The following is a 23,473-nucleotide window of genomic DNA, read 5'->3' on the forward strand; positions in this document are numbered from 1 at the left end:
TACTGCCTGGTGGAACAACAAGGAGCAAGGACTTGAGTGTCATGACTGGTGGGGCTCAAATCTTAGCTCCTTTGGTTTATTTAGTGTGTGATCTGGGACGTATCACTAAACTATTCTTTTCCGTAACTTCCTTGTCCTAAAAGATAGATAATAAAAATAGCAACCACTGTATAGGATTATGTTAACAGTGAATTCATGTAAATGTAAGAGTACATATTGAGCTTCAACAAATATTATGATTTATTATAAAGTCAAGGATAATTTGAGGAAGCTCATGACAAACACTTAAATGAAATCTTTTGTTACATTCACAGTCATGAACACCTGCTCACTCCCCTTTGAAGTTGTTCGGAATGGATAACTTAGAATTATAAGTTTGGTGAGAAAAAACATGGTATAGACAAAAAAAAGCAAACAAGAGATTTACTATCCTTTCTTCTTTCTAATTCAATCTTACCAGGAATTATGCCTCAGATAAGAATGTTCTTCCCTGAGAAGCTGGACTCTAATCCATTAGTTCACCTCACCATTTGGGGCACACTGATAGGTACTCACAACAAAGATACATCCAGCACAAACATATATATCAGAATTTAGAATAAGAAAGTCCATGATGGAAAAATCACCTTACTTGGTAATCCTTCCCATGTCTCAACCCATCCTATATTCACTATCGGGCACTAAGAACTTCACAAGCTGAAAACTAAACTCATCTCCTGTGTCCTAGGTGAAGAGAAGAAGACCGTGAGCTACTACCTTCCTTTTAGAAGGTCTTCAGCATTTGATGTCTGAGATTTATAAATGGTTTTAATTCTGTCTTTGCTGGTTCAGTGAGGAAACGGCAACATCAGGGAGATTTGCAAGAGAGAAAGACTTGGTGGCTTATTTATATTGAGTGGTTGATCATGCCAGCTGTAGTCAACCTGTTCATGAATGACTGAGGAGTGCCCGAGGACTGTTAGGACACACAAATTGATTTGTTATGGTAACTGGCAATGGCTGTCAGTGGTAAATGAGATTTCAAATGACTGTTAAAATGATGATCCAATTTGGAAGTCAATCTGTTGTTGCAATGGCCTCTTCCTGGATACTAATTCAGAAGAACTAAAGCATAGACAAACCAACTTATGAATTCTTTTTTATGAATAGCAAGATATCCAAATAACAAAACTTAAAAGTGGAAGTGTAACTACATCTTGTCTTTAGCTAATCTTGGTAGGGTTAGAGAAAAAGGAGCCACTCAAATGAAGAGATAAGAGAACTTGAAAAAAACTATAAAGTAAAAGTAGCCATTCTATTTCTATATATCTACTATCCTCTACCTGTTCACAACAGATGAAATGTGTTACCATAAGTGAGGGAACTAAAATGCCCAATGTGGAAAGCCAACTTCTCACACTGACCATGAGCCAGAAGCAAAGACCAAGCCAGATCTTACTGGAAGAGTGACATTATCCAAACCATAATTTCCCCCATTATTTTAACCTAATAATTACTCTTTTGGAACTCTAACCAATTGATGAAATCATTGATAGTGAGTGAAAGAAAATATGAACTCAAAGACTTGCTTCCTAAAGGTAGATGAGCTAGTAAAAATTTGTATACAAAATAAATAACAACTATTTTTAGTAAATTCCAGAACAATCAATTAAATATTCCAACAAAATGTAATCATTAGAAGCATGAAATCTTCAAAGATATGTGAAGATTTTCGTTTGTTTGTTATACTTATTGTTTGTTTTTTGTTTTGTTTTTGTTGTTTTATATTGGAAATTGAACCTAGGCCCTTTCACATGTTAGGCACATGCTATATCACTAAACAGTATCATCAGATTTATCAAACATCAGTTAAAACGGGTTTTGCAGATGGACTGGGGGCAAGTGAGGCTGGAAGCAGGAGAGAAGAATGGGGCTGGAGAAAGAGAGTTCAGAGAGAGATGGCTGGAATTAGGAGCCATTTGGGGGGTGTTATAGAAACCTAGTTCAGAGGAAACTTCCTGGAATGTATGAAGGTGATCCTAGTGAGAAATTCTAGTAATGAAAGATGCAGAGTCTGGACTAAGCCATCTCTTATAGCCAGGCCAGGCTTCCAGTGGCAGGACTGGGTTGCATTTGGTTGAGTAGAATCAAAGGAGATCCCCAAATAACCCAGGCAGATGATAGGAGAGAGGGTTGCCCTCCTCAAACTGACAGTGGAGCACCATTGCTAAGGACAAAAAAAGCTCAGTGAATGTAGAGAGGTTGAGCTGGTACCCACATGGAGCCTTTACCTTTACATACTAGTCTCTTTGGTGCAAGAAGGTACCTGGACACCAACACAGCCACAAAACCTGATCTACAATCTGTCCTGCCTGAAAGATATGCTGGGCCAATGGTGTCATAGAACTTGTAGGTGTGGTCAACCAATGTCTGAACTTAGCTTGAGGCCCACTCCAAAAGAGGAAGCCCATGCTGTACATTGCCTGGATGGCCAAGAACAGAGACTGGATAGCCCAGAGACCTAGGGTATAATCAAACAGGACTAGCAAAAAAAATAAAATAAAATAAAATAAAATAAAAAATTAAAAAAGGGAAATGATGCCTAATGATATTCTGCTATACTTATAGAATGGTATCCTATCCAGTCATCATCAGAGAGGCTTCTTTGGGGCAGCAAATGGGAGCAAATGAAGAGAGCCACAGCCAGATATTCCTCAGAGAAAGAGAGTCTAAATTGGAAGTCTCCATTAGGTCCCTCTCCTCAGAGCTCAGGGAATTCCATGGAAAAGGGGGCTGAAAGATTGTAGGAGTCAGAGGGGATGGGGGATACCAGGAGACTACAGCCCACTGAATCAACTCAGCAAAGCATGTATAGGCTCACAGAGACTGAAGGAGCAAGCAATGTGCCTGCATGGATCTCCTCTGCATTTGTGTTAAGGCTGTTAGCTTGGTGTTATTGTGAAGCGCCTAACACTGGGAGCATTTGTGTCTCTATTTTTTTTTTCTGCTCCTGGGCTTCTTTTCTTCCTGTGGGGTTGCCTTGCCCAGTTTCAATGTGAGGACTTTTGCCTTGTCTCCTTGTATCTTGTTTTGTCATGTTGGATTGTTGTCTCTTGGAGGCCTATTCTTTCCTGAAGGGAGATGGAGGGGGAGTGGATGGGGAGGGATGAGGAGGAGCTGGGAGGAGTGGAGAGAGAGGAAACTGTGGTCTAGATGTATTGTTTGAGAGAAGAATCTATTTTCAATAAAAAATTAATGATTCACAAATATATGTGCCCATCGGTCACCAGTCTGCACATCTAGATATGTGCATGTAAACCAAGTATTTAAAGAAACATCAAAATGACAAAATAGCAGAAATAGATACATATATTATATTTATGAACCACACTACTTTCTTATTTTTCCTTGATAGTTCTACAAAACAGCTATACAACATATATGTTTACACAGAAACACACACACACAATTACATTTGACCTACAGTCAAAATAGTAACAAAATTATAGATTTACATTTATAGGAAGCTAGTGGTAACAAGAAAATATATAAGAATTTTGAATTGAACTGAAAAGTAAGCATTAGATTTAAATTAGATTGCAACAACTATTAATTCAGTTGATTTGAAGAAGTGATGAGTGTATGTTAGAGAGTTCCTCTATGTTAAGTAAGCAGTTTCCGAATCTCTTGCATTAATGGCTTGATGGATGGTAGACTCCAGATTATCATACAATGACTTGTCTATAAGTTTATAAGCCAAATTTTGTTTCCTTTGTTTCTTTCTGGATATAACAGCTGATAGGTTCCCCACCAATGTCTCATTTCTTGATGCCTATGATTGCACGCAAGCACGCGCATACACACACACACATACACTAAAGTATGGCCTTTTTATTTACAATATTCAATCCAAGGTAAGAAAATAAGAGCCACGGCAGAGCTCCATGACATCATCCCTCACAACCTCAATCATCTTTTGTTCGCGTCTGATCAACTTCACTTCCTGAATATCTCTTTGTTGTGTATCTAGTATTATCTGCTCTAAGCCACCACTGGGCAGTTGTGATCGTTTTCTGGCTGGTCTCGGATCCTTCACTCATCTGTCTACTGCAGAGTTGTTACAACTATGATCCCATTATTCATCACCTTAAATCATACCAATACTCTCATATTATCTTGGAATTAAAGTGCACCACTTTAATACAACCTACAAAGGTCTTTTCAGTTGACAGTTTCTTACTTCTACTACTAATCTTCCACATGTCTCTAAAAATTGAGTTATATTACTAAACGAAATACATTTTTTTCGGTGCAATTAGATAGGGTTGGAAAAAAGGAGAAATATCATGCTTCTCATTTTAGGTATTATGACCATTTTAGTGTAATCTAATATCACATACAAATTTTAAGAGTCATAGTTCATATTTAACTCATATTACACTAAAAACTAAGAAAAAAACACCTTAAACATTTTTATAAATGTTCTTACATTTGAGTGATTTCTTTTTGTTTGAACCAAATACAAGGCTTTCAATTTAAACATATTGAATTCCTCTTTTGAGATTCTGCCCGGGGTTCCATTTCACTGCAGGTTTTAAGACAAAGTCTTGCTGTGAGACAAAACTGCTTGTGCTATCTTTGTGGTGTCTGCAAATGTCACCAGCCTAAGCTGAAGTGGAGGACCCCTGGCCAGTCGTCAGGAGAGTGACAAGCCACTGGAGTTCTCCCTGTCTTGGTCATCAAGGATGGATGTAAGGAGATACAGGTGATATGACAGCATGTGATCAAGGTGGAGGTACCGATTAGCTGTATTTCATATCAGACATAAACTGAGTGCTTTCCGTACATGGACCCAGATGGAGGTATTAAAAATCAGCTTTTTATTCTGGCAACTGAATATTAGAAAAGAATAAATAACCCATCTTATGTGCAGCCAACAAGTGGGGGACCTAATGTACCCAAGTACAAAAAGCCTAGTGAATATTAATTATCTTCTTCCTTCTTTTTATGTGCAACCCATTATTCAAACTGATACCTATTTATTTCACTGGTCGACTGCTGATGGGAATTGAGTTTATGTTCATGTTTCCCCCATAAATAAAGAGTGAGTGGGTATATACATATCTTAGTGCATTGCTAGAATTAAATTTTGGCAAGTGTAAGCACAGGGTCAAAAATCATGCATATGTTATGTTGGATATTACAAATTGTGTATTATCATTAATGCATGAAATATTCATATTTTCTTGGCAATTGTAAAGAGCATATTTTGGGGACCATTTCAAATTCACTCCAGGTCATCTGTTCCTGAGGCCCTGGTGGTGAATTTTGCCCCCAGTGTCACCAGCTGTGGTTGGGAACTGGCAGTTCCTCACCTGAGCCTCCAGTCACATGCCTGGGAAATTCTTCATGTTTGCTGGCATGATCTAGGCAGGCCAACCAGCCTCACATCCTGATTTTCTGGCCAATCAAAGCATCCTGGCCTTGGACGGGGAGCCACAGCAGAAGCCAGATTCAGATGCAACTAAAAATGCCATGTTTAACTCTCTGGGGCACCCTTTGGACTAATGAGAAGGTGGTTGATGAGGGCAGGTAGGACATACAAGTAAGTGCTCTGTTCTTCGTGTTCTTGAGTATGTGAGCTGCCTAGAACATCCATGTAGATGAGCAGGGCCCCTGGATGGCTTTCATCAGTACAGCAATGCTTATTTTGCATCACTTTTTGTTTTCCTGCCCGGGCTCCCTCTTGATCTTCCACTGTCACTTGCCCTTCATGTTTGGTGTGTAGTACATTTCTGACTCATTTGAAACTTTTTTACAAAAGTGTTTGTCAGTGACAGATCGATTTGAAAAGGGAAGGTGATTTCAGGAAAATAAAACTTGATGGTGTAGCCAGGATTTCTTATGGAACAAAATAATCATGCAGACCCTTATTTAAATCTGGACTTCCTCTTCATCAGACTAAGCTAGACTCTCTAATCTTTTTGATCTCTCTGCATCCAGGGAGGCAGAGTTATCAATGAACTACATAGCAATGCCCTCAGAGGATTTGGAGCGTGCTCCTAAGGAGGACCCCCCCCCCCCCGGTGTCAGCCACCCCAGGATGAAGGGTCCAAGGACTCCAGCATGCATGATGCAAAAGCCCAGCACAGAATCCCTTGGTAAGATTTAGACATGGGAAATGAGACAGAAAGATGAAAGGAAATGAGGATGAAAGAGAAATCAAGAACTTCCTCACCCTGTCCTACTTGCAAATGATCGTCTTCTGTTTTCCCAGATGTTGTCTTTTTCAGTTTTACACGACCCCCCTCCCGCAAGAACAAAAAAAAAATCTTGTGGATAATTCATATTCAAGGAAACCAACATTTACTGAGGACCTAAATCATCATCTCCTGTAGTTAGAGTTTTCTCCAGTCCTGCTGTTGCCCACTGTTGCTCAGACCCAAGTAAACACACAGAGACTTATATTGCTTACAAACTATGGCTGTGGCAGGCTTCTTGCTATCTAGTTCCTATATCTTAAATGAACCATTTCCATTAATCTGTAAGTTGTCACGTGGCTTGTGGCTTACTGGTACTTTACATCTTGCTTCTCATGGCAGAGGCGGCTGGCAGCATCTCCTGACTCAGCCTTCCACTTCCCAGAATTCTCCTCTCTGCTTATCCTGACTATACTATACTTCCTGCCTGGCTACCGGCCAATCAGCATTTTATTTATCAATCAATCAGGACAACACATTCACAGCATACAGAAAGACATCCCCAGCGATCCCCTTCTGTGCTCTCAGTGCACCAGACCCTTCCTTACTGCTCTTGGCTGCGGTTGCTTATTTAATTATCTGCTGCTCTGGCTGGTAGAAGAGCTCTTGGGGAAGGGAGCTGCCATTTCTACTCTGTGTCACAATCTTGGCTCTTAACATAGTGTGGATTTTAAAAAAATGTTCCTTGAATGATGTATGAAAGAACAAATGAAGAATGCAGATGTAATGGCCACATACCTGGCCTTGGTGAAGTGTTCTTGGTGTTCTATATATTTCCACGGTCATCAGCCAGCTTCAAATAAAATAGATAATAAGTGTATGTTGACTGATGAAACAATATAAAAATTATCTAATGTATGTCTTCTAATATCAAAGTTCAAAGTATTCTAAAATATTCTCTACTTAGCAATCTTGGAATAGATATTATAAAGAGAATTACTGCTTACATTTTTTTTTTAAAAAAAAATGAACTCTTAAGTCACTCTTCTGGAATGAAGACACAGCAGATAATGACAACAAATTGGCTGGAGATCTTGAACTTTCCCCTTTTCCACATAGTAAAGCAGTTGCTGTGACCAGGGTCTTCTCCATGTTGTCTTTTGCTTTCTGGGTAGCACTGTCTAACCTGGACTGTGCCTTTCTGGGCACATTAGTATGTAGATGCTACTCCAAGGATTCAGTCATGCACCAGAGACCAAAGTCAAGCATCCCAGGTGGGACAAATCCTGAGTCCCAGTGCTACACGTGAAATAAAACCCTGGCTTAAGTCTGCTTTCTTTGGTTTTAGATGTCTGCTCTATAAGGATAGCTGGCTTATTGCATTTACATTGATCACATGGGGAGAGGAAAGATTTACAGAGATAAACCACCTTTTCTTCTTCTGACTCGTTTGAAGCCAAATTATTTTTAAAGAACCAGAGGTCATTTAAGGCTTATTGGATTATTCCAAGTGTCAGATTCCCTCCTTATTTTTGATACAAGGAATCATTTTCTACAACGAGCATTTAAAATTCAAGGCTGCCAGAGTGTGAGTAATCCCAAGAAAGGCCCCTGCTGGCAACCTTATTAGCATCGCTGCCTCTTGATTCTTATTTAATTCCTTTTAATATTCTATCTCAGTGCTGACAGACACTATGAATCTGAGGTTTTCAGAATGAGGGTAGTATTCACTGTATCATCAAGCATTCGGTGAGCTAATAAACTCTTCACAAAGTGCTTTGAGATCATATAGCCAGAGGTCAAAGGAGCTGGGGCTGTAGCTCAGTGGTAAGAGCATTTGTACAGCATGTACAAGGCCCTGGGTTTGATCTCCAGCCCCATAAGTAAACAATAAAATGATGTGTTAAACAAGAGAACCACAAGCATGGAATCAGAGTTAATAAGCAAAGAAAGAGTACTGATATAAATGGTCCAAATAGTTTTCTCCCAAAATGATGGATTAGCATCTGGATTTCATCTTTGTATCTGCAAAGTACTAAAGTGACATGCCAATGGCAAAAACAAGCACTTGGAAAACTATTCTTTTCTAAGCTCCAGGGAGGGGAAGTCTGTTTCAGAGCATGGGTGAAAAGGGGAAAGCTCATATAACATTAAAATACTAGCTTAGAGTAACCAAATGTTTCATACTAGGGATTTAGCATGTAAATCATATTCATATATGATCATGCATGCTAGCTCAAAAATAAACATATTAATAGTCTTGCCTTAACCAAAAGGTTAGAGCTCCCAGCTTCTCCTTACTCACTCCTGACCCTTGCCAACCTACTTTGAGTCTCTCAAGTGGAAACATTCACTGGGAAAGCTCCTGCAAAGAGAGTCTGTTTGAACAGCTGGGACCTAGAGACTTGCTTTTCTAACAAATGCCAGGTACTGCTGATGTCCCATGAGCTAAAGCACCACCTGGGAAGAAGAGCTCTGGGAGATTAGTGTCTTGTGTAATCACAGAAGATTAAGACTGAAGTTAATCTAAAACACACTTAATGAGAGGCATCATTGGTCCTCTGCTAATGGATACCGAGGCAGAGATACCCAATGATTTATAGACTTCAGTAGATTTTTTTTTTAGTAAGTTAAGCAAAGTGCTTAGAGTACTAACCAAAGTATGGAAGCTCATCAGGGCCCTCCAGGGATCCTGGATTCTTGGAAACATTTGCAGGTGATCACAGGCCCTCTCAAGAACAACTTTAAAACTGTCAAGTCTTCTCCTAGGAAAGGCACATATAGTTCCTAGTCCCATCCCTTACTTCTTTTTCCTAGTTCTTATAAGCTCACATAAGAAAATGGTTTAGTCTCCTGCTCTGAACTTGGCCCAGAAGCCAGGAGAAACAAACAAAATTATGTGTAATTTTCATGGGAAAGTAGATTTTTTAAAATATAAGTCTTATAAAAAAACCTAAACTAACCATGTAAATGTGCAGAAGACAATTTTAGAGAAAAACAGAAGCAGGTAAGAACAGGGGAATTTGAGAGTCTGGGCATGAGCTGTGGGAATTTCTCCATAGCCCTAAAAGGGATCTGGAGTGGGAAAATAGTTTTAAGACAATCTTGCCTTTTATATTCACATAGATATCCTGCCTTGGTCTCTATATGAGCAGATCCTGCATCACCAAGTTCTGAATGATCAGGATGAGATATGACAGTTTACCCCTGGCATCCCATCACTTGAGAGACTAAAGTAGGAGGAAAAATATGATATAGTTTTAGGCCAATCTAGAGTATACAGTGAATCCCAGAGCATTGTGGACTACAACAGCAAGACCTTGTCAAAAACAACAAAATAATAGGCTGAAGTTATGGGTCTAGAAGATTCCTGGCAATACCAGCAGCCAAGCAAAAGACAAGGGATAGCATCTCTCATTGAGCTCCCAGAGAGAAGGTAGTCCTGCTAAGACCTTGATTTCAAACCTCCAAAACCATGCAAGAGCACTATCCACCATCTACAGTCATCTGTTATGGCAGCCACACACAACTGCAGTAATATATCCAACTTCCATATCTTTTCAAGTGTTAGTGATTGAACCCAAGACCTTGAACAAGCACTCTTTCACTGAGCTGCATCCCTAGCCTTTAGCCCTTTGGATAAGGTCTCACTATATAACTCACACAGGCCTTGTGCTCACCATGTAGCTCAGAATGGCCAATGAACTGTGATCCTCCTTCTTCCATATCCTAGATGCTGGAAAGACAAAAATCACAGCACCGGGCTTCCTAGCTCCCATTACATAGCAATATAAATAACTCACTACTCAGGTGAAGTCCTGGGCCAGCACAAGGCTTCATGTCCAAAATAACCAAAGCCAGTGGAGTATGAATGAGGGATCCTGAGAGCCTTGGATGGTATTTGTAGAAAATCGAATTTCCTTCTGAAATTCACCACTGTCAAAACATCTTCAATATTTGAATGTTTAATTCTAACATTTATATTTCCTAATCTATGTCTTTTTAAAACACTGTTACAAGTTGTTTGCCCCAGGAAAGATCTTTGGAGACTCAGAGACTCCCATAGAAGTATTTAAGGAGTGCTCTCTGCAACATTGGTGGGCAACAGAAAAGCAGAGATGGCCAAGATAGAAGTTATCTCTCACTGAAAATGCACTAGAGATGCATCCAACAGAGAGCTTGAGATCTCAATAAACCTTTATAGTTTTCCTAACAGAGGCAAAGAGACTAGGCCCTTGTCCCCAACCTCTACCTGCCACTGACTGTACCTACCCTAAAGAGCCAGAGTTGAGCGGAAAACAGCTGGCAGCTTCCTTCAGATACAGGTAATGCATGACAATAGACACAGCTCTTAGTATGTAGAGGAAATGAGTGACTGAGCCTAAACACTGACCTAGAATATGGACTGTGGCATCTACCTTGTATACAAATGGAAGTCCGTCTGTCTAATCACCATCTGTTATGAGAATGTGGCCATGAGAGATTCCACACCTGGACCAGATTGCCTTTTCTGGGAAAGAATCCATTAGTTGCTCTCAAATCATGTACATAGTGACAGGTCTGAGAGATCTCAGCTCTGGTTTCTTGGCCTTTCCCTCTCCCACCCACACACTTTCCATTTGCACATCCTGCAACAGCTCTCAAAATCTCCATTTTTACAATGGTTATGATGACATTTGGACCACAGTGAGTTCGGTTTGGTTAGTTACTTCGACACACAGGATAATAATTTAACCACCATTTAGAAATTTTGACTCATTTTATTCATTTATTTATTTACTCATCATATATTTTAATAATGATTCAATACTAGAAAGGCATTGAGTATTTAAAAAAATCAAGAGATTATAAAAGTTCTTAGCATAATGGTAAACAATTGGATTTTACTTAGGAAGAAAGATACTTGGATTGTGTTGTGGATTGCTGTCCTCTGGCCTATGACTATCTTAATTAGACCAGCTGTGATGAACTGCACACCAGCTGTGATGAACTGCACAAGACCCTCCCAAGATCATGCCCACTTGTAGTCCTTTATAGAAGTGGGAGGAAGGTCTTCAGACCCTCTCCTGTGATTAAAGACAACTGTTTCCTTTTGAATGTAATTCTGCCTTAGTTGTCTGGTGTCTTGGGAGGTAGTAGAGTGCATGGTGGGTGAAAGGTCTATTAAAAGGGGAAGTCCTTCTGTGCAGCTCCTATGAGGATGTTACCCATGCTGGGGTAGGAATTTTCAGTGGTACAAGTGTTTAGTACCACAAAGTTCTTCTAAGTAACATCTCACCCATGCTACTGCAAGTAAGCAAGTAACAAACTCTTGGTTTCACAAACCTAAATGAGCGAATTATCTTCTTGGTTTGTTGTTGGTGCCAGACATGGATAAATAGACTTTGTTCATACTTCCCAAGCAAAGGCCATCAGATAGATGGATTAAGGGCCATTACTATGACTTGAATAATTCAGGGTTGTGGAGAGGTACCTCAGTGGATGCTGGAGAACCACACACAGAGAGGATATACAACATAGAACAGCTAATGCATAGGAAGGAGATTAAACACCAGTTAGTTACTCTTTGACCTCAGCTGCATCATTCATCTTCTATTCTTGCTCTAAGTAAAGCCATGTTATCTTTTCATATATCCATGATGTTGCCAAGAAGCAAGTCAATAGCCTACTTGAGTGGGAGTACTCACATCAACCTCCATAGCCATCAGCAACCCATGAAGCCCAGATACATGTACACGCACATGATGTATGTGACCCCAGGTCACAAGCATTCAATAAAAAGCACACAGATGTTCATATGAACTAGACACTTCAAAAAGCATGAGCTTCCAGTGGTTGTACCATTCCATTTTGCTTTTCTCCCTCAGAAGACTTGAAAGCTTTAGGCCAGTCCCCAAAAGGTAAAGTAATTCTCTCAGTATGTGGAACTTCCTGGTTAAACACAAATTATGGATCTAACTATACAACTAGAGCAGAGATTATATCTCAAAGAGATAGAAGCAGGAGATTTCTTTATAACTGTCCAACTATAGACTGGAAAATAGAAGAGAAAAATATCACATTAATAATAATTATCTGAATGTAGTGGCTAATGTTCTTTAATGTAGCTCCAGCATAAATGTCACTGTAAGAAATGCCATTTCACTTCACTACTAACAAATCAGGTACTTAGTGTGCTGGGGGAGAAATGATTGGAACTGCTTTAAAGCCATGTTAACCAGAGAAACTGCAAAAATATTTATACTCTTATGAAGGAAGGAAGGAATGCCCCTCATGGGTGTATTTTAGTATCCTCAATCTTTTGGATAAATGGTAATGCTAAACAAAAAAATGGAAAGATGACCTTAGAATAATAACCTCAAGACCCAACTGGGACTCAGCTTCCCAATGTAAAAAAAAGAAATTATTTGCAATATGTTCAGGGTAGAAATTTCTATACCGCTTTATACCTCATAGACTTTACGATATCCCTCAAACAAAAATCACTCAAACACCCAACTCTGGGCTGGCTTCCTTCCCATGAGGTAGGCCCTCCCATATGTAAAATTACTCACCCAGCCCTGCTCACTGTCTGTAATTCTGCTCAGTGACTCCACAGTGTTTGTAAGGACCGGAAAACAATGGGAAGGAGAAAACCAATCCATTCATAGAGGTGTTTCATATAGAGCCTGGGACTGTGAAAGCAAAACCAGGTCTGGCCCATTTAGGGCTTTCCATAGCCAGTTTTCTCTCCATCCTTCCTCTAAGAGACCTCATACAAAGGCAATGTGGAAAATTTCACAGCATAGATGCTGGGTCAGTGCCTGAAAGCCATCCCATTGGCTGAGTATCTTTCATCTTTGTCATTTCTAACAGCCATTATATATGTTATATGGAAAATGAAGATCTAGAAGGGACCTGACCTGTGAGCCATTCTCTTTTCAAACAGCCAGAAAGGCCTTTGAGTGTCCAGTTGACTCATTGTGAGTCGTGTTGATATTTATGTGACTAGATGATATTAGGCTGAATTAGTTCTTGGAGAAACTAAGTCACTGAAAGTCAACAATCAAATAAATCAGCAAAAAGTTGCAAGCAATGTCTCTGAATGACTGGCCCCTTTCTATAAAAAAGCATACAGCAAAGAAACAAAATCCTACATTCAAAAGGCCACAGGTTCACAGTATTCCAGGCTTGTTTTTCTGATACTGTAGGTTTTTGAGTGCCAACAGAATGAAGAGATTCCTGATAAAATACTCTCCAACCATCCACACACTTACAGAACTTGTGTGTTGTAAGGAGAGGAATTCTCATTCATATCTTCATTTGATTGGGCAAGCATCTAGGCATGTGAGGTAATGAGCTTCCAGTCCTTTTGATAAATGGAAGAGTGAGGCCTTTTGTTGCCTATGCAAAGATCCCAAATCTTTCTAGTTTGCATCTGTATTAACATGAGCAAATTGGATTCATTTAGTCTAATAACATTAATCCAGTAACAAAGTAATTCTTTGAAGCAACTGTGTAGAATAATTAACAGACAGAATTAGTGAGACGAAAGGAATGGTTCAATAGCCCTGTGTCAAAAATCTCTTTGGGCAGGTGGGAAGACAGACAGATCTCATAACCTGCCAGTCCCTAAACTTGCTGTGATAGCTAACAGATTTCTACAAATTCATGACAGATGCCAAGTGTTTCCTAGCTCTTCTAGGTATGTCTCAAAGCCAACACCCAATGAGCTTCAGTGCTCATGAGGTCCGGGTAGGCTTGGGGTTGAATAGAAGTCATCAAGGAGCAGTCTGTCAACTTGCCTAAAGAAATTTAAAAGAGTTCTATTACCCTGGCAGTGTCACTGTGTCTCTTATTTATGCTTCTCTACGGGAGAGTGGGAAGAGCAGCCAGAGCAGTGTGCTGTAGCAGCTATCCAGCTGCTCAGGCAGTTAATATAGCTGTAGAAAGGACATGATTTACACAGGAGTGCTTTCCCTCAACACTAGCACATGCGTCCAAAAATAAAAAAATAAAATAAAATAAAAAACACTCCTTCTGGTGGACTCAGTCTACACACACTCTGCTGTGCTTTGGTGCCTGCTGGTTTATACTGGCACATAAAACACACAACACAGAAATGTTTTGAGCATACCTATAGACTCATACCATCTATGATATATATGGGACCAGTTTGGTTGATGAAAGAGATAACTGATTTCCATGCACCTAACAGCCATGATTAGTAGTTCAGATCAGAGAGAGGCTCCCTGCTGCTTGCTAGTGAAGATGCCTGATGGAAGCAAGGCATGCACAGATTATTTCCGGGACCAACAGAGATGCTGCTACAGGTAAAGATACCCATTGAAGCAGTTCTTCACAGCAAAGGAGTGAGCCCAGACCCAGCTGGGAGCTTTCTGCCTCTTGCAAGGGAGAAAGACAGGTCTGTTATTGGTCCCCATTTCTATGTCCTGCTGTTGAGCAGATAGCAGGGGTCCTATAGCCTCACATACCTGGTAGGGGCCCTGGTTGCAGCCACAATAGCTGCTCTCCATAGTATAGCTTCTGGAAACTCCTATCTCTCTCCATACCACTACCCGGGCAGTGGAGGCTCGTGATTTCTCCACCAGAAAGCTGCAGCTGTTCATGGTGAATGCTGGTGCTAGCTTGTCCAGGATTTTAGGAAGCATCTGTAATTTTAAAAACAAACAAATAAAAATAAAAAACAAATCGTGAGAAAATATGGGTAATTGGGAATATTCATTATTTAAAAATTGATTCTCAACATTTATTACTAAACATCGCTATACATCAAACACAGAGTTATGTTGCTCTGAATCACTAGTAAATGGATATAAACATTATTTTTGGTTATGATTTTGCCTATGCAAACTGAGAGGCTTGGAAAATAAAGACATAAATAACTTAAGAGCCACAGTCATAAAATGGTCAGAATGTGATCTAAAGGCCAACCTGGTCTACTCCAGCACTGTGAACTTGATCTCTCCTTCTTTGTGTCACTGTGTACCCAGTTTCACATTTTGCTATGTTGTGCTAGTTGAGAACTACACATGTCATAGAGACCTGCAACTTCTAGTGACTCCATCCAGTTCCATAGTGACCTGTGGGCATAATCGCTGAGAGGCAATGATAGTCCTCACCCAAAGCATGTCGAAGGCCACTCATTTCCTGTGAACATGTAATTGCCCAAATGAACTCTGTTGTTGTATCTTCTGTGCCATAAATCTGAGACTCCTAAAACTCCATCTTCTCAGGGTTCATATATCCCACCTTTTCTAGATTAAAAGTATTTTACTCATGACCTTTTAATCTCCATTTAGAAGATATGTATAACCTCTTACTATCCCAGTTGATCAAGTGGGGCTCCTAACCACCAGATCTACCCCCAAGGAGATGATAACTCAGAGTTGATAGGACACACAGTCATTGGCTCAGCAGAAACACTAAACACAGACAGCCCCAGGCTTCAGCAGCATTAAAAGTACCTCTCACTTCAGTATTGACAGAATGTGCACAAACAGTATATGATATGAAATTGTGTACAACATATAACAAGTAGTGAAAGTTCAGGTTCTCAGTCAAATTGAAAGGAAGAAAATATAAATCTAGTAGAAATGCAGTTTTTGTCATTTCTAGAACTTTCAGCAAATCTTGCTCTCTCTGGTATTTTTTGTCCTTATATTTAATATAACTTAGTTACATAATATCAATATAAAGTATGTATTTTAAAAAGTATCTTACCATAATTATTTATGTGACTTATTATGATGATCTCTGAGTTACCACACAGCCTCCAGGCCTAGAGATCATTTTGAAAAGAAAAAATTAAATGCTAATATCTTTCTTATTTGTGTTTCTGCAATTGACCTCTGATTGGTTCTTTCATATCCACACTCACTATTCTCTCCGGGTGAGCTCTCACTCCATTTGTTTCTTCAAAGTGTTCATCACAACAACAATTAAAAATTTAAATTATCATGTGTATGAGTTGTTCAGTTTACATTTCCTCTTGATCATGTAAGTTCCATGATGGCAGGTATATGTTTTACAAGAAACTCCCTACACACTGAGAAATGCTTCTCATGGACAACACTTGATATTTATTGCTGAAATAAATAGAATCTTATAATAGAGACACTTAGAGGGCTGATTAAATATGCATGGATATATTATTACTACAAATAAAGTGATGGAGAATATTTTGAAATCATTTTAATTATTAATGTTTTACTTTGTTACAGGAAGTTCACTCTTATTTAAATAATAACTCATTGTATTGTGAAGCTATTTATTTATGTACATTTGTATCATTAAAATGACTTCATAGTTTAAAGGACATGTTTAGTTTTATGGCAAAACCAAGAGGATGATGCAGAGATATCCCATAGACCTCGACACCGTCCCATAACATCTGCCACCAAAATGGTCCATTTGTTTTGATTGATGAACTCAACCTGAAACATTTGCAATTGGCAGAGTTGGTATTAGAATCTAGTACTGAAAATGTACATTGAAAAAGCTTAGAAAGTAGGCATTACAGTATCACTGTAGAGTTTCACTGCCATAACATGCTTCTGCTCCACCAACCACCTTCCTTTTTCCCTAAAACACTGGTCAACAACTGACCTTCTACTGTCTTCAAAGTTCGGTCCTATCTAGAATGGTAATTAGAACCATGCTACTTCAGAGATAGATTTCCAAGACTTATAAATATTCATTTAAGGTAACTTTATGTCTTCCCATTTGTGACAGTTTATTTTACCTTATTACTCAATAATATTTCATTATTAGTCTTCTGATTATCCAAATTTAAATATTATAAATAAAGCTGCCATAAATATCCATGTTGAGGGTTTTCTGTGGGCATCTAAGTTTTCAGTTTCTTTAGGTAAATAGCAAGCAGGTAGTACTGGACTCAATAGCAATAATATGTCTAAGATGCCAACAGTTCTATTCCAAAGTGGTTGTACCATTTGGGATTTCTACCAATAATGAACAAGCATCTCTGTGAATCTAAGTCCTTCTCAAAATTTGGTGTCAGTATTCCAGGTTTTGGTCACTGGGGCAGATGACAATGATACTACATCTTTTATCCTCAGTCCCCTGAGATATGTAACAGAGATCACTGCTTTGTGTGCATTTTTTGCCATTTGTGTATCATCTTTGGTGAGTATCTTCATTTCTCTATGTTTTAATCTGGACTTTGTGTTTTCTCACTTTTCAGTTGAGAAGAGCTTTTCTTGTGCATAGCTTCTGAGACCTTACATAAACTCTGCTCTGGATAACTGTCCATAATATTGCTTTACCATATGTATTTTGCAATAATTTCCATTTTCATCCTCAATATTTTTTTCTCAGAGCTGAAGATAAACTCTTTGAATCTCAGCTTATTTTTCTTTCTCCTAAGGATCATGCTGCTGATGTTATATCTAAAAAGCCATGGTTGCACAGAGGGGCACAAACTCAAGGTTGATTGATTGACTGACAAGTCCATGGTCATCATCATCTACACATTCCCCTACTGTTATTCTCTAGAAATTTTTATACATTTTAATTTTATACTTTCATCACTGTAATTGGAATGAAAACAACCCTGTAGGCTCATATATTTGCATGCTTAGTCACCAAGGAGTGGAATTGTTATGATTAGAAGGAGTAGGAGGTATGGTTTTTTTTTTTTTTTTTTGGAGTAGGTGTGGCCTGTTGGAGGAAGTGTGTCCCTGGAGGTGAACTGGGATGTTTCAAAAGCCCCATAATGGGCCCAATCTCTCCCTCTTCCTCCTCCTCTCTCCCTGCTGCCCATGGACCAGGATGTAGTTATCAGCTACTGCTTCAGTACTATGTCTGCCTGCTGCCATACTCCCCACTCTAATGGTCATGTGATTAATCCTCTGAAACTTCCAACAAGCCCTCAATTAAATGCTTTCTTCTAAGCGTTTCCTTGATGACTGTGTCTCTTCACAGCAATAGAACACTAACTAAGACAGTTATTAATCCATTTTGAGTTAATTCTGTGAATGGTATACATCTATGTTTAGATTCTTTTTCTTTTGCATTGAGATCTCTATTTTTTTTTCTTGATCTGTTTATTGAAAATACTATCTTTGCCATATTGTCTTACTCTTCTATCAAGAGTGAGTAACTATGTTTATGTGGTTCTGTTTCTTGATACTGTAAATTCCCCCTATGACCTACCTATCTAATCTGTCATCATTACCATCCTGTCATGTATTCTGTGACTTTGTGGTAAGTCTTAACGTGAGGCAGTGCCAGAATTCCAAATGTGTTTTACTCCTTTGTATTTGCTCAGCTACTCTGGATCATCTGCCTCTACATTTTGATGCCTACAAAAAAAATCTTGATTGAAAAATGCATTAAATCTAGTGTAAGATGTGGAAAACTGAAATCTTGGCAATACTGAATTTTCTATCCACAAATGTGAATACTTCTCTAGTCTCCAGGCTTTCTTTTATTTTGTTCACTACATTTTTTACTTCTCTTTAGATAAATTGCTAAACAGTCTTATTAGTAAAAAGCCCAGAGCCAGATACTAGGGTGAAAACTGAGAGATCAGAGGAATAGGGCCAGCCACAGCCAACTTCACTTTACCAACTCCTCAGCCTCCAGAGAGAGCTACTTCCTGTATACCCATGCCTATATGCCTTTCCATCCCTGCCCTCTTACTTCCTCTCTCCACCCAGGTACATCACTTTCCTCCATCCACCCAGCTTTTTCACTTCGTGCCTGTCTGTACAGATCTCCATACCTATGGTTACATACATATGGTTAACTAGTGCTGGGAATTAAAGGTGTGTGCCGCCATACATAGCTCTGTTCCCAGAGTTGCCTTGAACTCACAGAGATCTGGATGAATTTGCCTCACAAATGCTAGGATTAAGGGCATGTGCTACCACTGCCTAATCTCTATGCTTAATACAGTAGCTGGCTTTTTCCTCTGATCCTCAGAAAAGCTTTATTGGAGTGCACAAATAAAATATCACCACAGTTCTGTTTGTATGGAACTTATAAATGCTGTTTTGTTAGATTGATATCCAAGTATTTAATTATATGAGGTAATAATATAAGTGGTACTAGGGTGTGTGTGTGTGTGTGTGTGTGTGTGTGTGTGTGTGTGTGTGTGTGTTTGTGTGTGTGTATTGAGAAAGAATCTTACTCTGTATACCAGGCTGGTCTGACTCAAGATGTAGACCACACTGGCTTCAAGCTCATAGCATTTCTCCTATACCAGCTTCCTGGGATTATTAGTAGTATTTTGAGAGGGTTTCCCAATGTAGCCCTTGCTGTCCTGGAACTTGCTCTGTAGACCAGGATGGATTCAAACTTATAGATCCACATGACTCTGCCTCTGGAGTGCTGGAACTTAAGTTGTATACCACCACTGCCTGGTTTAGTAAATGGGTTTTTAAATCTCAAATCCATTTGCTTAATGTTAACTTATAGGAAAGCAAGAGAATTTTGTACATTACCCTTTTCTGTTTCTATATTCCTATCAACACTTATTAGATCAGCATGCTTTTATTTGTATTCCTGGTCCTCTTGTATTGCTAAAATTTTCAGCATGATGCTGAAGTGAAGTGGTGAGAAGGAACATTCTTGCTGGGCTACTTATCTTGAATAGTAAGGAAACTTTCTGTTTCTGAACATTAAAAATGCATGTCAGCTATACAGATTTTTTTTAAATATTCTCTGTCAAGTTGAGAACAGGGACTCTATTGGTATGGAGGAGAGGATATTGGGTTTTGTCAAATACTTTATCTGAATCTATTAGATGTTCATGTGATTTTCCTTCTTAAGTATTTTGATATGATGATTTATACAAATTAATTCTCTAATTATGAACTAGCTATGGACCCTTATGAAAAATATTACTTGGTTATGGTGTGTAATCATATGTACTATTATATTTGATTTTCTAACATTTTCTTCCAGAATTTGAATTTTTGTTTATGAGAGATATTGATCTATTTTTTCTTTTCTTATAACTCTACGTGGCCTCATAGAATTAATTGGGAAGCATTCTCCCAGTTTTGATTTTCAGAAAGTGATTATAAAAACTGGTACAATTTCTCCATGAACTGTTTTGCAAAATTCACTAATGAACCCATCTGGGTCTGATTCTTGTGGTTTGAGTAGATTATGAATTTTTTATTATCACTTAAAAATCTTTCAAATGTAGCCCTGTTCAGATGATCTATTCAGACTCAGTGAACTTTGTTAGTTTGTGTTTTTCAAGGAATTGGTTCATTTCATCTGGATGATCAAATTTATGAATAAAAACATTTTCACAGTATTCCTTTCTTCTTCATTTAATGTGCACAGAACTTCTAACGATGTGCCATCATCCATTTCTGATGTCAGCAATTTGTCCTCTGGCTTGCATTCTACTTAGCCTTGATAAAAACTCAACAGTTTTGTGTACTTGTCCAAGACTGATCTTTCGGTTTCATTGACTTCCTCTTTTGATTTCCTGTTCTCAGTTTTTCTAATTTATGTTCTGCTTTTTTATGCAAATTAAAGTTGTATCTAATAAATGTATACAATATGATTTATCTTTCCTGATTTAAATGAGTTCCCTACTTTATGCTTTGTTTGCATTTAATTTTCCCCTTTACTTTTTAACTTCCTAAGATGTTTAGTTAGTGTTTAGTTAGATGGTTTTAGTTGGTTGATTTTAGGACTTTCTTCATATGTGTGTGTGTGTGTGTGTGTGTGTGTGTGTGTGTGTGTGTGTGCGTGTGTGTGTATGTGTGTTTATCTCCAGTGCAATATGCCTTCATCTAGGTATAGATTTCACCATGCTACAGACTTTTAGAAGTTTCAGCTTCATCTAGTTCAAATATTTTCTAATATCTTTGGAAATTTTTCCTCCTCTGTATCTGTTATTTAGAAGACTGTTGTAATTCGCTCCTGTGTTTGGAATTTTATAGTTATCTTCCTATTGATGGATATATTAATTTTGTTGTGTCTAGGAGAACATATTGTGACTTTTATCCTTTTTAAAAATAATATTTATATTAATTTGTTGAGTTGTATAATGTTTCTTTTTTTAAAAAAATTATTTTATTATTTTGTATGCATGGGTGTTTTGTCACATGTATGTCTATGTACCACATACATCCAGTGGCCTTGGGACCAAAAAGGAGGGTCCTCTTTGACCTAAGTTACAGAGAGTTGTAAACTATAATGTGGGTGCTGGGAACCCAACTCAGATCCTCTACAAGAGCAGCCAATGTTCTTAACCACTAAGACATCTCTAGAGCCCTTCATGCAATGTATCTTGGTCACATTCATCCTCTACCCTTAACTCCTTTCAGATCCACCTCCTTCCCCTACCAGCCCCCTCCATGTGGTATTTTTTTTCTTTCTTCCTTTTATAAAAGATATTATTGCACAGCTGTTGTTCTGGTGCTCTGACTCTTACAATATTTCTATCTCCTCTTCCCTAATGTTCCATGAGCTTCAGTGTGGTGGTTGTGTTGTAAATGTATTCCCACAGGCAGTTTATGTCTGCATTTTGAATAGCTGTTGTTTTCTATAATGAACTCTGCTGCAAAAGGAAGCTTCTGTGATGAGAAATGAGAGCCACATTCATCTGTGAGTATAAAGATATGTATTTAGAAAGGACTTAGAGATTTATACTAGATTAGAAAGTGGCATTAGTAGGTTCTCCTCTAGGTTCCATGGCCTCCCAAGACATGACTAGTTGGCTAAGTTTATAGTGCCTGGCATGCATTTCTTATTATTGAATGGGCTAAAATGTGTTTTATAGCATGCAAAGTGGTCTGTATTAGTGAATGGTTCATGTGTGCTTAAAAACTATGTCTATTTTGTGGTTTTGGATAAATTCTCTATAAAAATCAATTACATCTGTTGATTTATGGTACTTATTTTTTCCTGCTTTATCTGTCTGCTGATAAAGAAGTTGTGCAACCTGCAGCTGTAATGGCAGATGCATCTTCTCTTTGCAAATCTCATGCACTTTGCTTCATTCCCCTCTTATATTTTATGTGATTAAGCACATGCACACTATTATCTGTTACTTGTTCTGAGAAAATGTATTCATTTAACATCACTGTATTGCCATTCTTTATCCATGATAACCTCCCTTCCTTTGAAGTTTCCTTTGCCTGAAATTAATATCACTAGCTACTGCTTTATTTTCATTAGTGTCAGCAAGTTAAAGCAAACATTTTATATCGTTCATTTCTTCCCCTTTCTTAGTATAGCATATATTTTTCACTTAGTTTTAGGCTGTCTTTGAGTGTGCAATATTCACCTACAACTGATACAAACACACTAGCAAATAGTAGACTGGCATTTCAAAAGTGGTAGCAAAGTTTCTAAATAGTCCTCCTTTGTGTCACCCCTGTCATTCTTTTCACTTATATGTAAGCATGTGTGTAAATTCTGATTATCAAAACATTGCTGTTATTATTTTAATAATTGCCATCTGCTAAATTAATGAAGAATTAAAAGGTTTCATTTTCTTGTCACCTATTTATTCCCTCTTCAGTCCTCTTTCTGTCTTTATATAGCCCCAGTTTATGGGCTATAATATTTTCTCTCTCTCTAAAGTTCTTCGTAACACTTTGAAACAAGGACAAATTTCTTCAATGTCTGTTTATGGGAGAGTGCCATTATTTTGCCTTCACTTTTAAAGCATAATTTTACAAGGTAAAGAATTCTAGTCTAGTGGGTTTGAGGATGAACACGTTAAATATTTTATTCCTCTATCTTTTTGTTTGAAAGATTTCTTAAAAGGTCAGGTGTGTGTGTGTGTGTGTGTGTGTGTGTGTGTGTGTGTGTGTATTCTTAGAAAAACGTAAGGTAGAGTCCTATCTCCTGGTTTCTTTTGGTACCTTGTTTTTTATTTTTTACTTTCAACAGTTTGAAAATGGTATTTTAACCACAGCATTTTTGTATTCATTCTGTGTAGCAATCTCTAGATTTCCTGGAACTGTGGTTCCAGGATCTGACACAAAGGGAGGCCAGTTTTGTTAGCTAATATACATTTGTAGAGATGACAAAACATTCAAATGAACTTCATGTTTCTTGGGGACCTTAACGAACTGTGATCCCTCCACTGAAGCCTTGGGATGGAGGATTTATAAGGTGAAATGGGGAATCATCCTGCTTACATTTCCACAGCTGTAGCTTATCCATTCATTAAAAAATTGACTCAAAATTGTGACATTTATAGTAAATTTTCTTTCAGTCTCTTCATTTTTTTTTAATCTTGCATAAATACATCTGTGTCTGGAAGAAAAGGCAATGATGGCTATTCTAAACTG

General features: G+C 38.3%; 1 protein-coding gene across 1 annotated transcript in view; it reads right to left on the reverse strand.

Moving 5' to 3' along the window:
• The window catches only part of Agbl1 (ATP/GTP binding protein like 1), an 830,193-nt gene that overhangs the window by 325,390 nt on the left and 481,330 nt on the right, over positions 1-23,473 (reverse strand). Inside the window, exon 21 of the mRNA XM_037198558.1 lies at positions 14,654-14,830. Coding sequence (XP_037054453.1) covers positions 14,654-14,830 — 177 coding nt within the window. The remainder of the gene's footprint in view (positions 1-14,653; positions 14,831-23,473) is intronic.

This window comes from Peromyscus leucopus, chromosome 1, assembly GCF_004664715.2.
Source record: "Peromyscus leucopus breed LL Stock chromosome 1, UCI_PerLeu_2.1, whole genome shotgun sequence".
Classification (NCBI taxonomy): Eukaryota; Metazoa; Chordata; class Mammalia; order Rodentia; family Cricetidae; genus Peromyscus; species Peromyscus leucopus.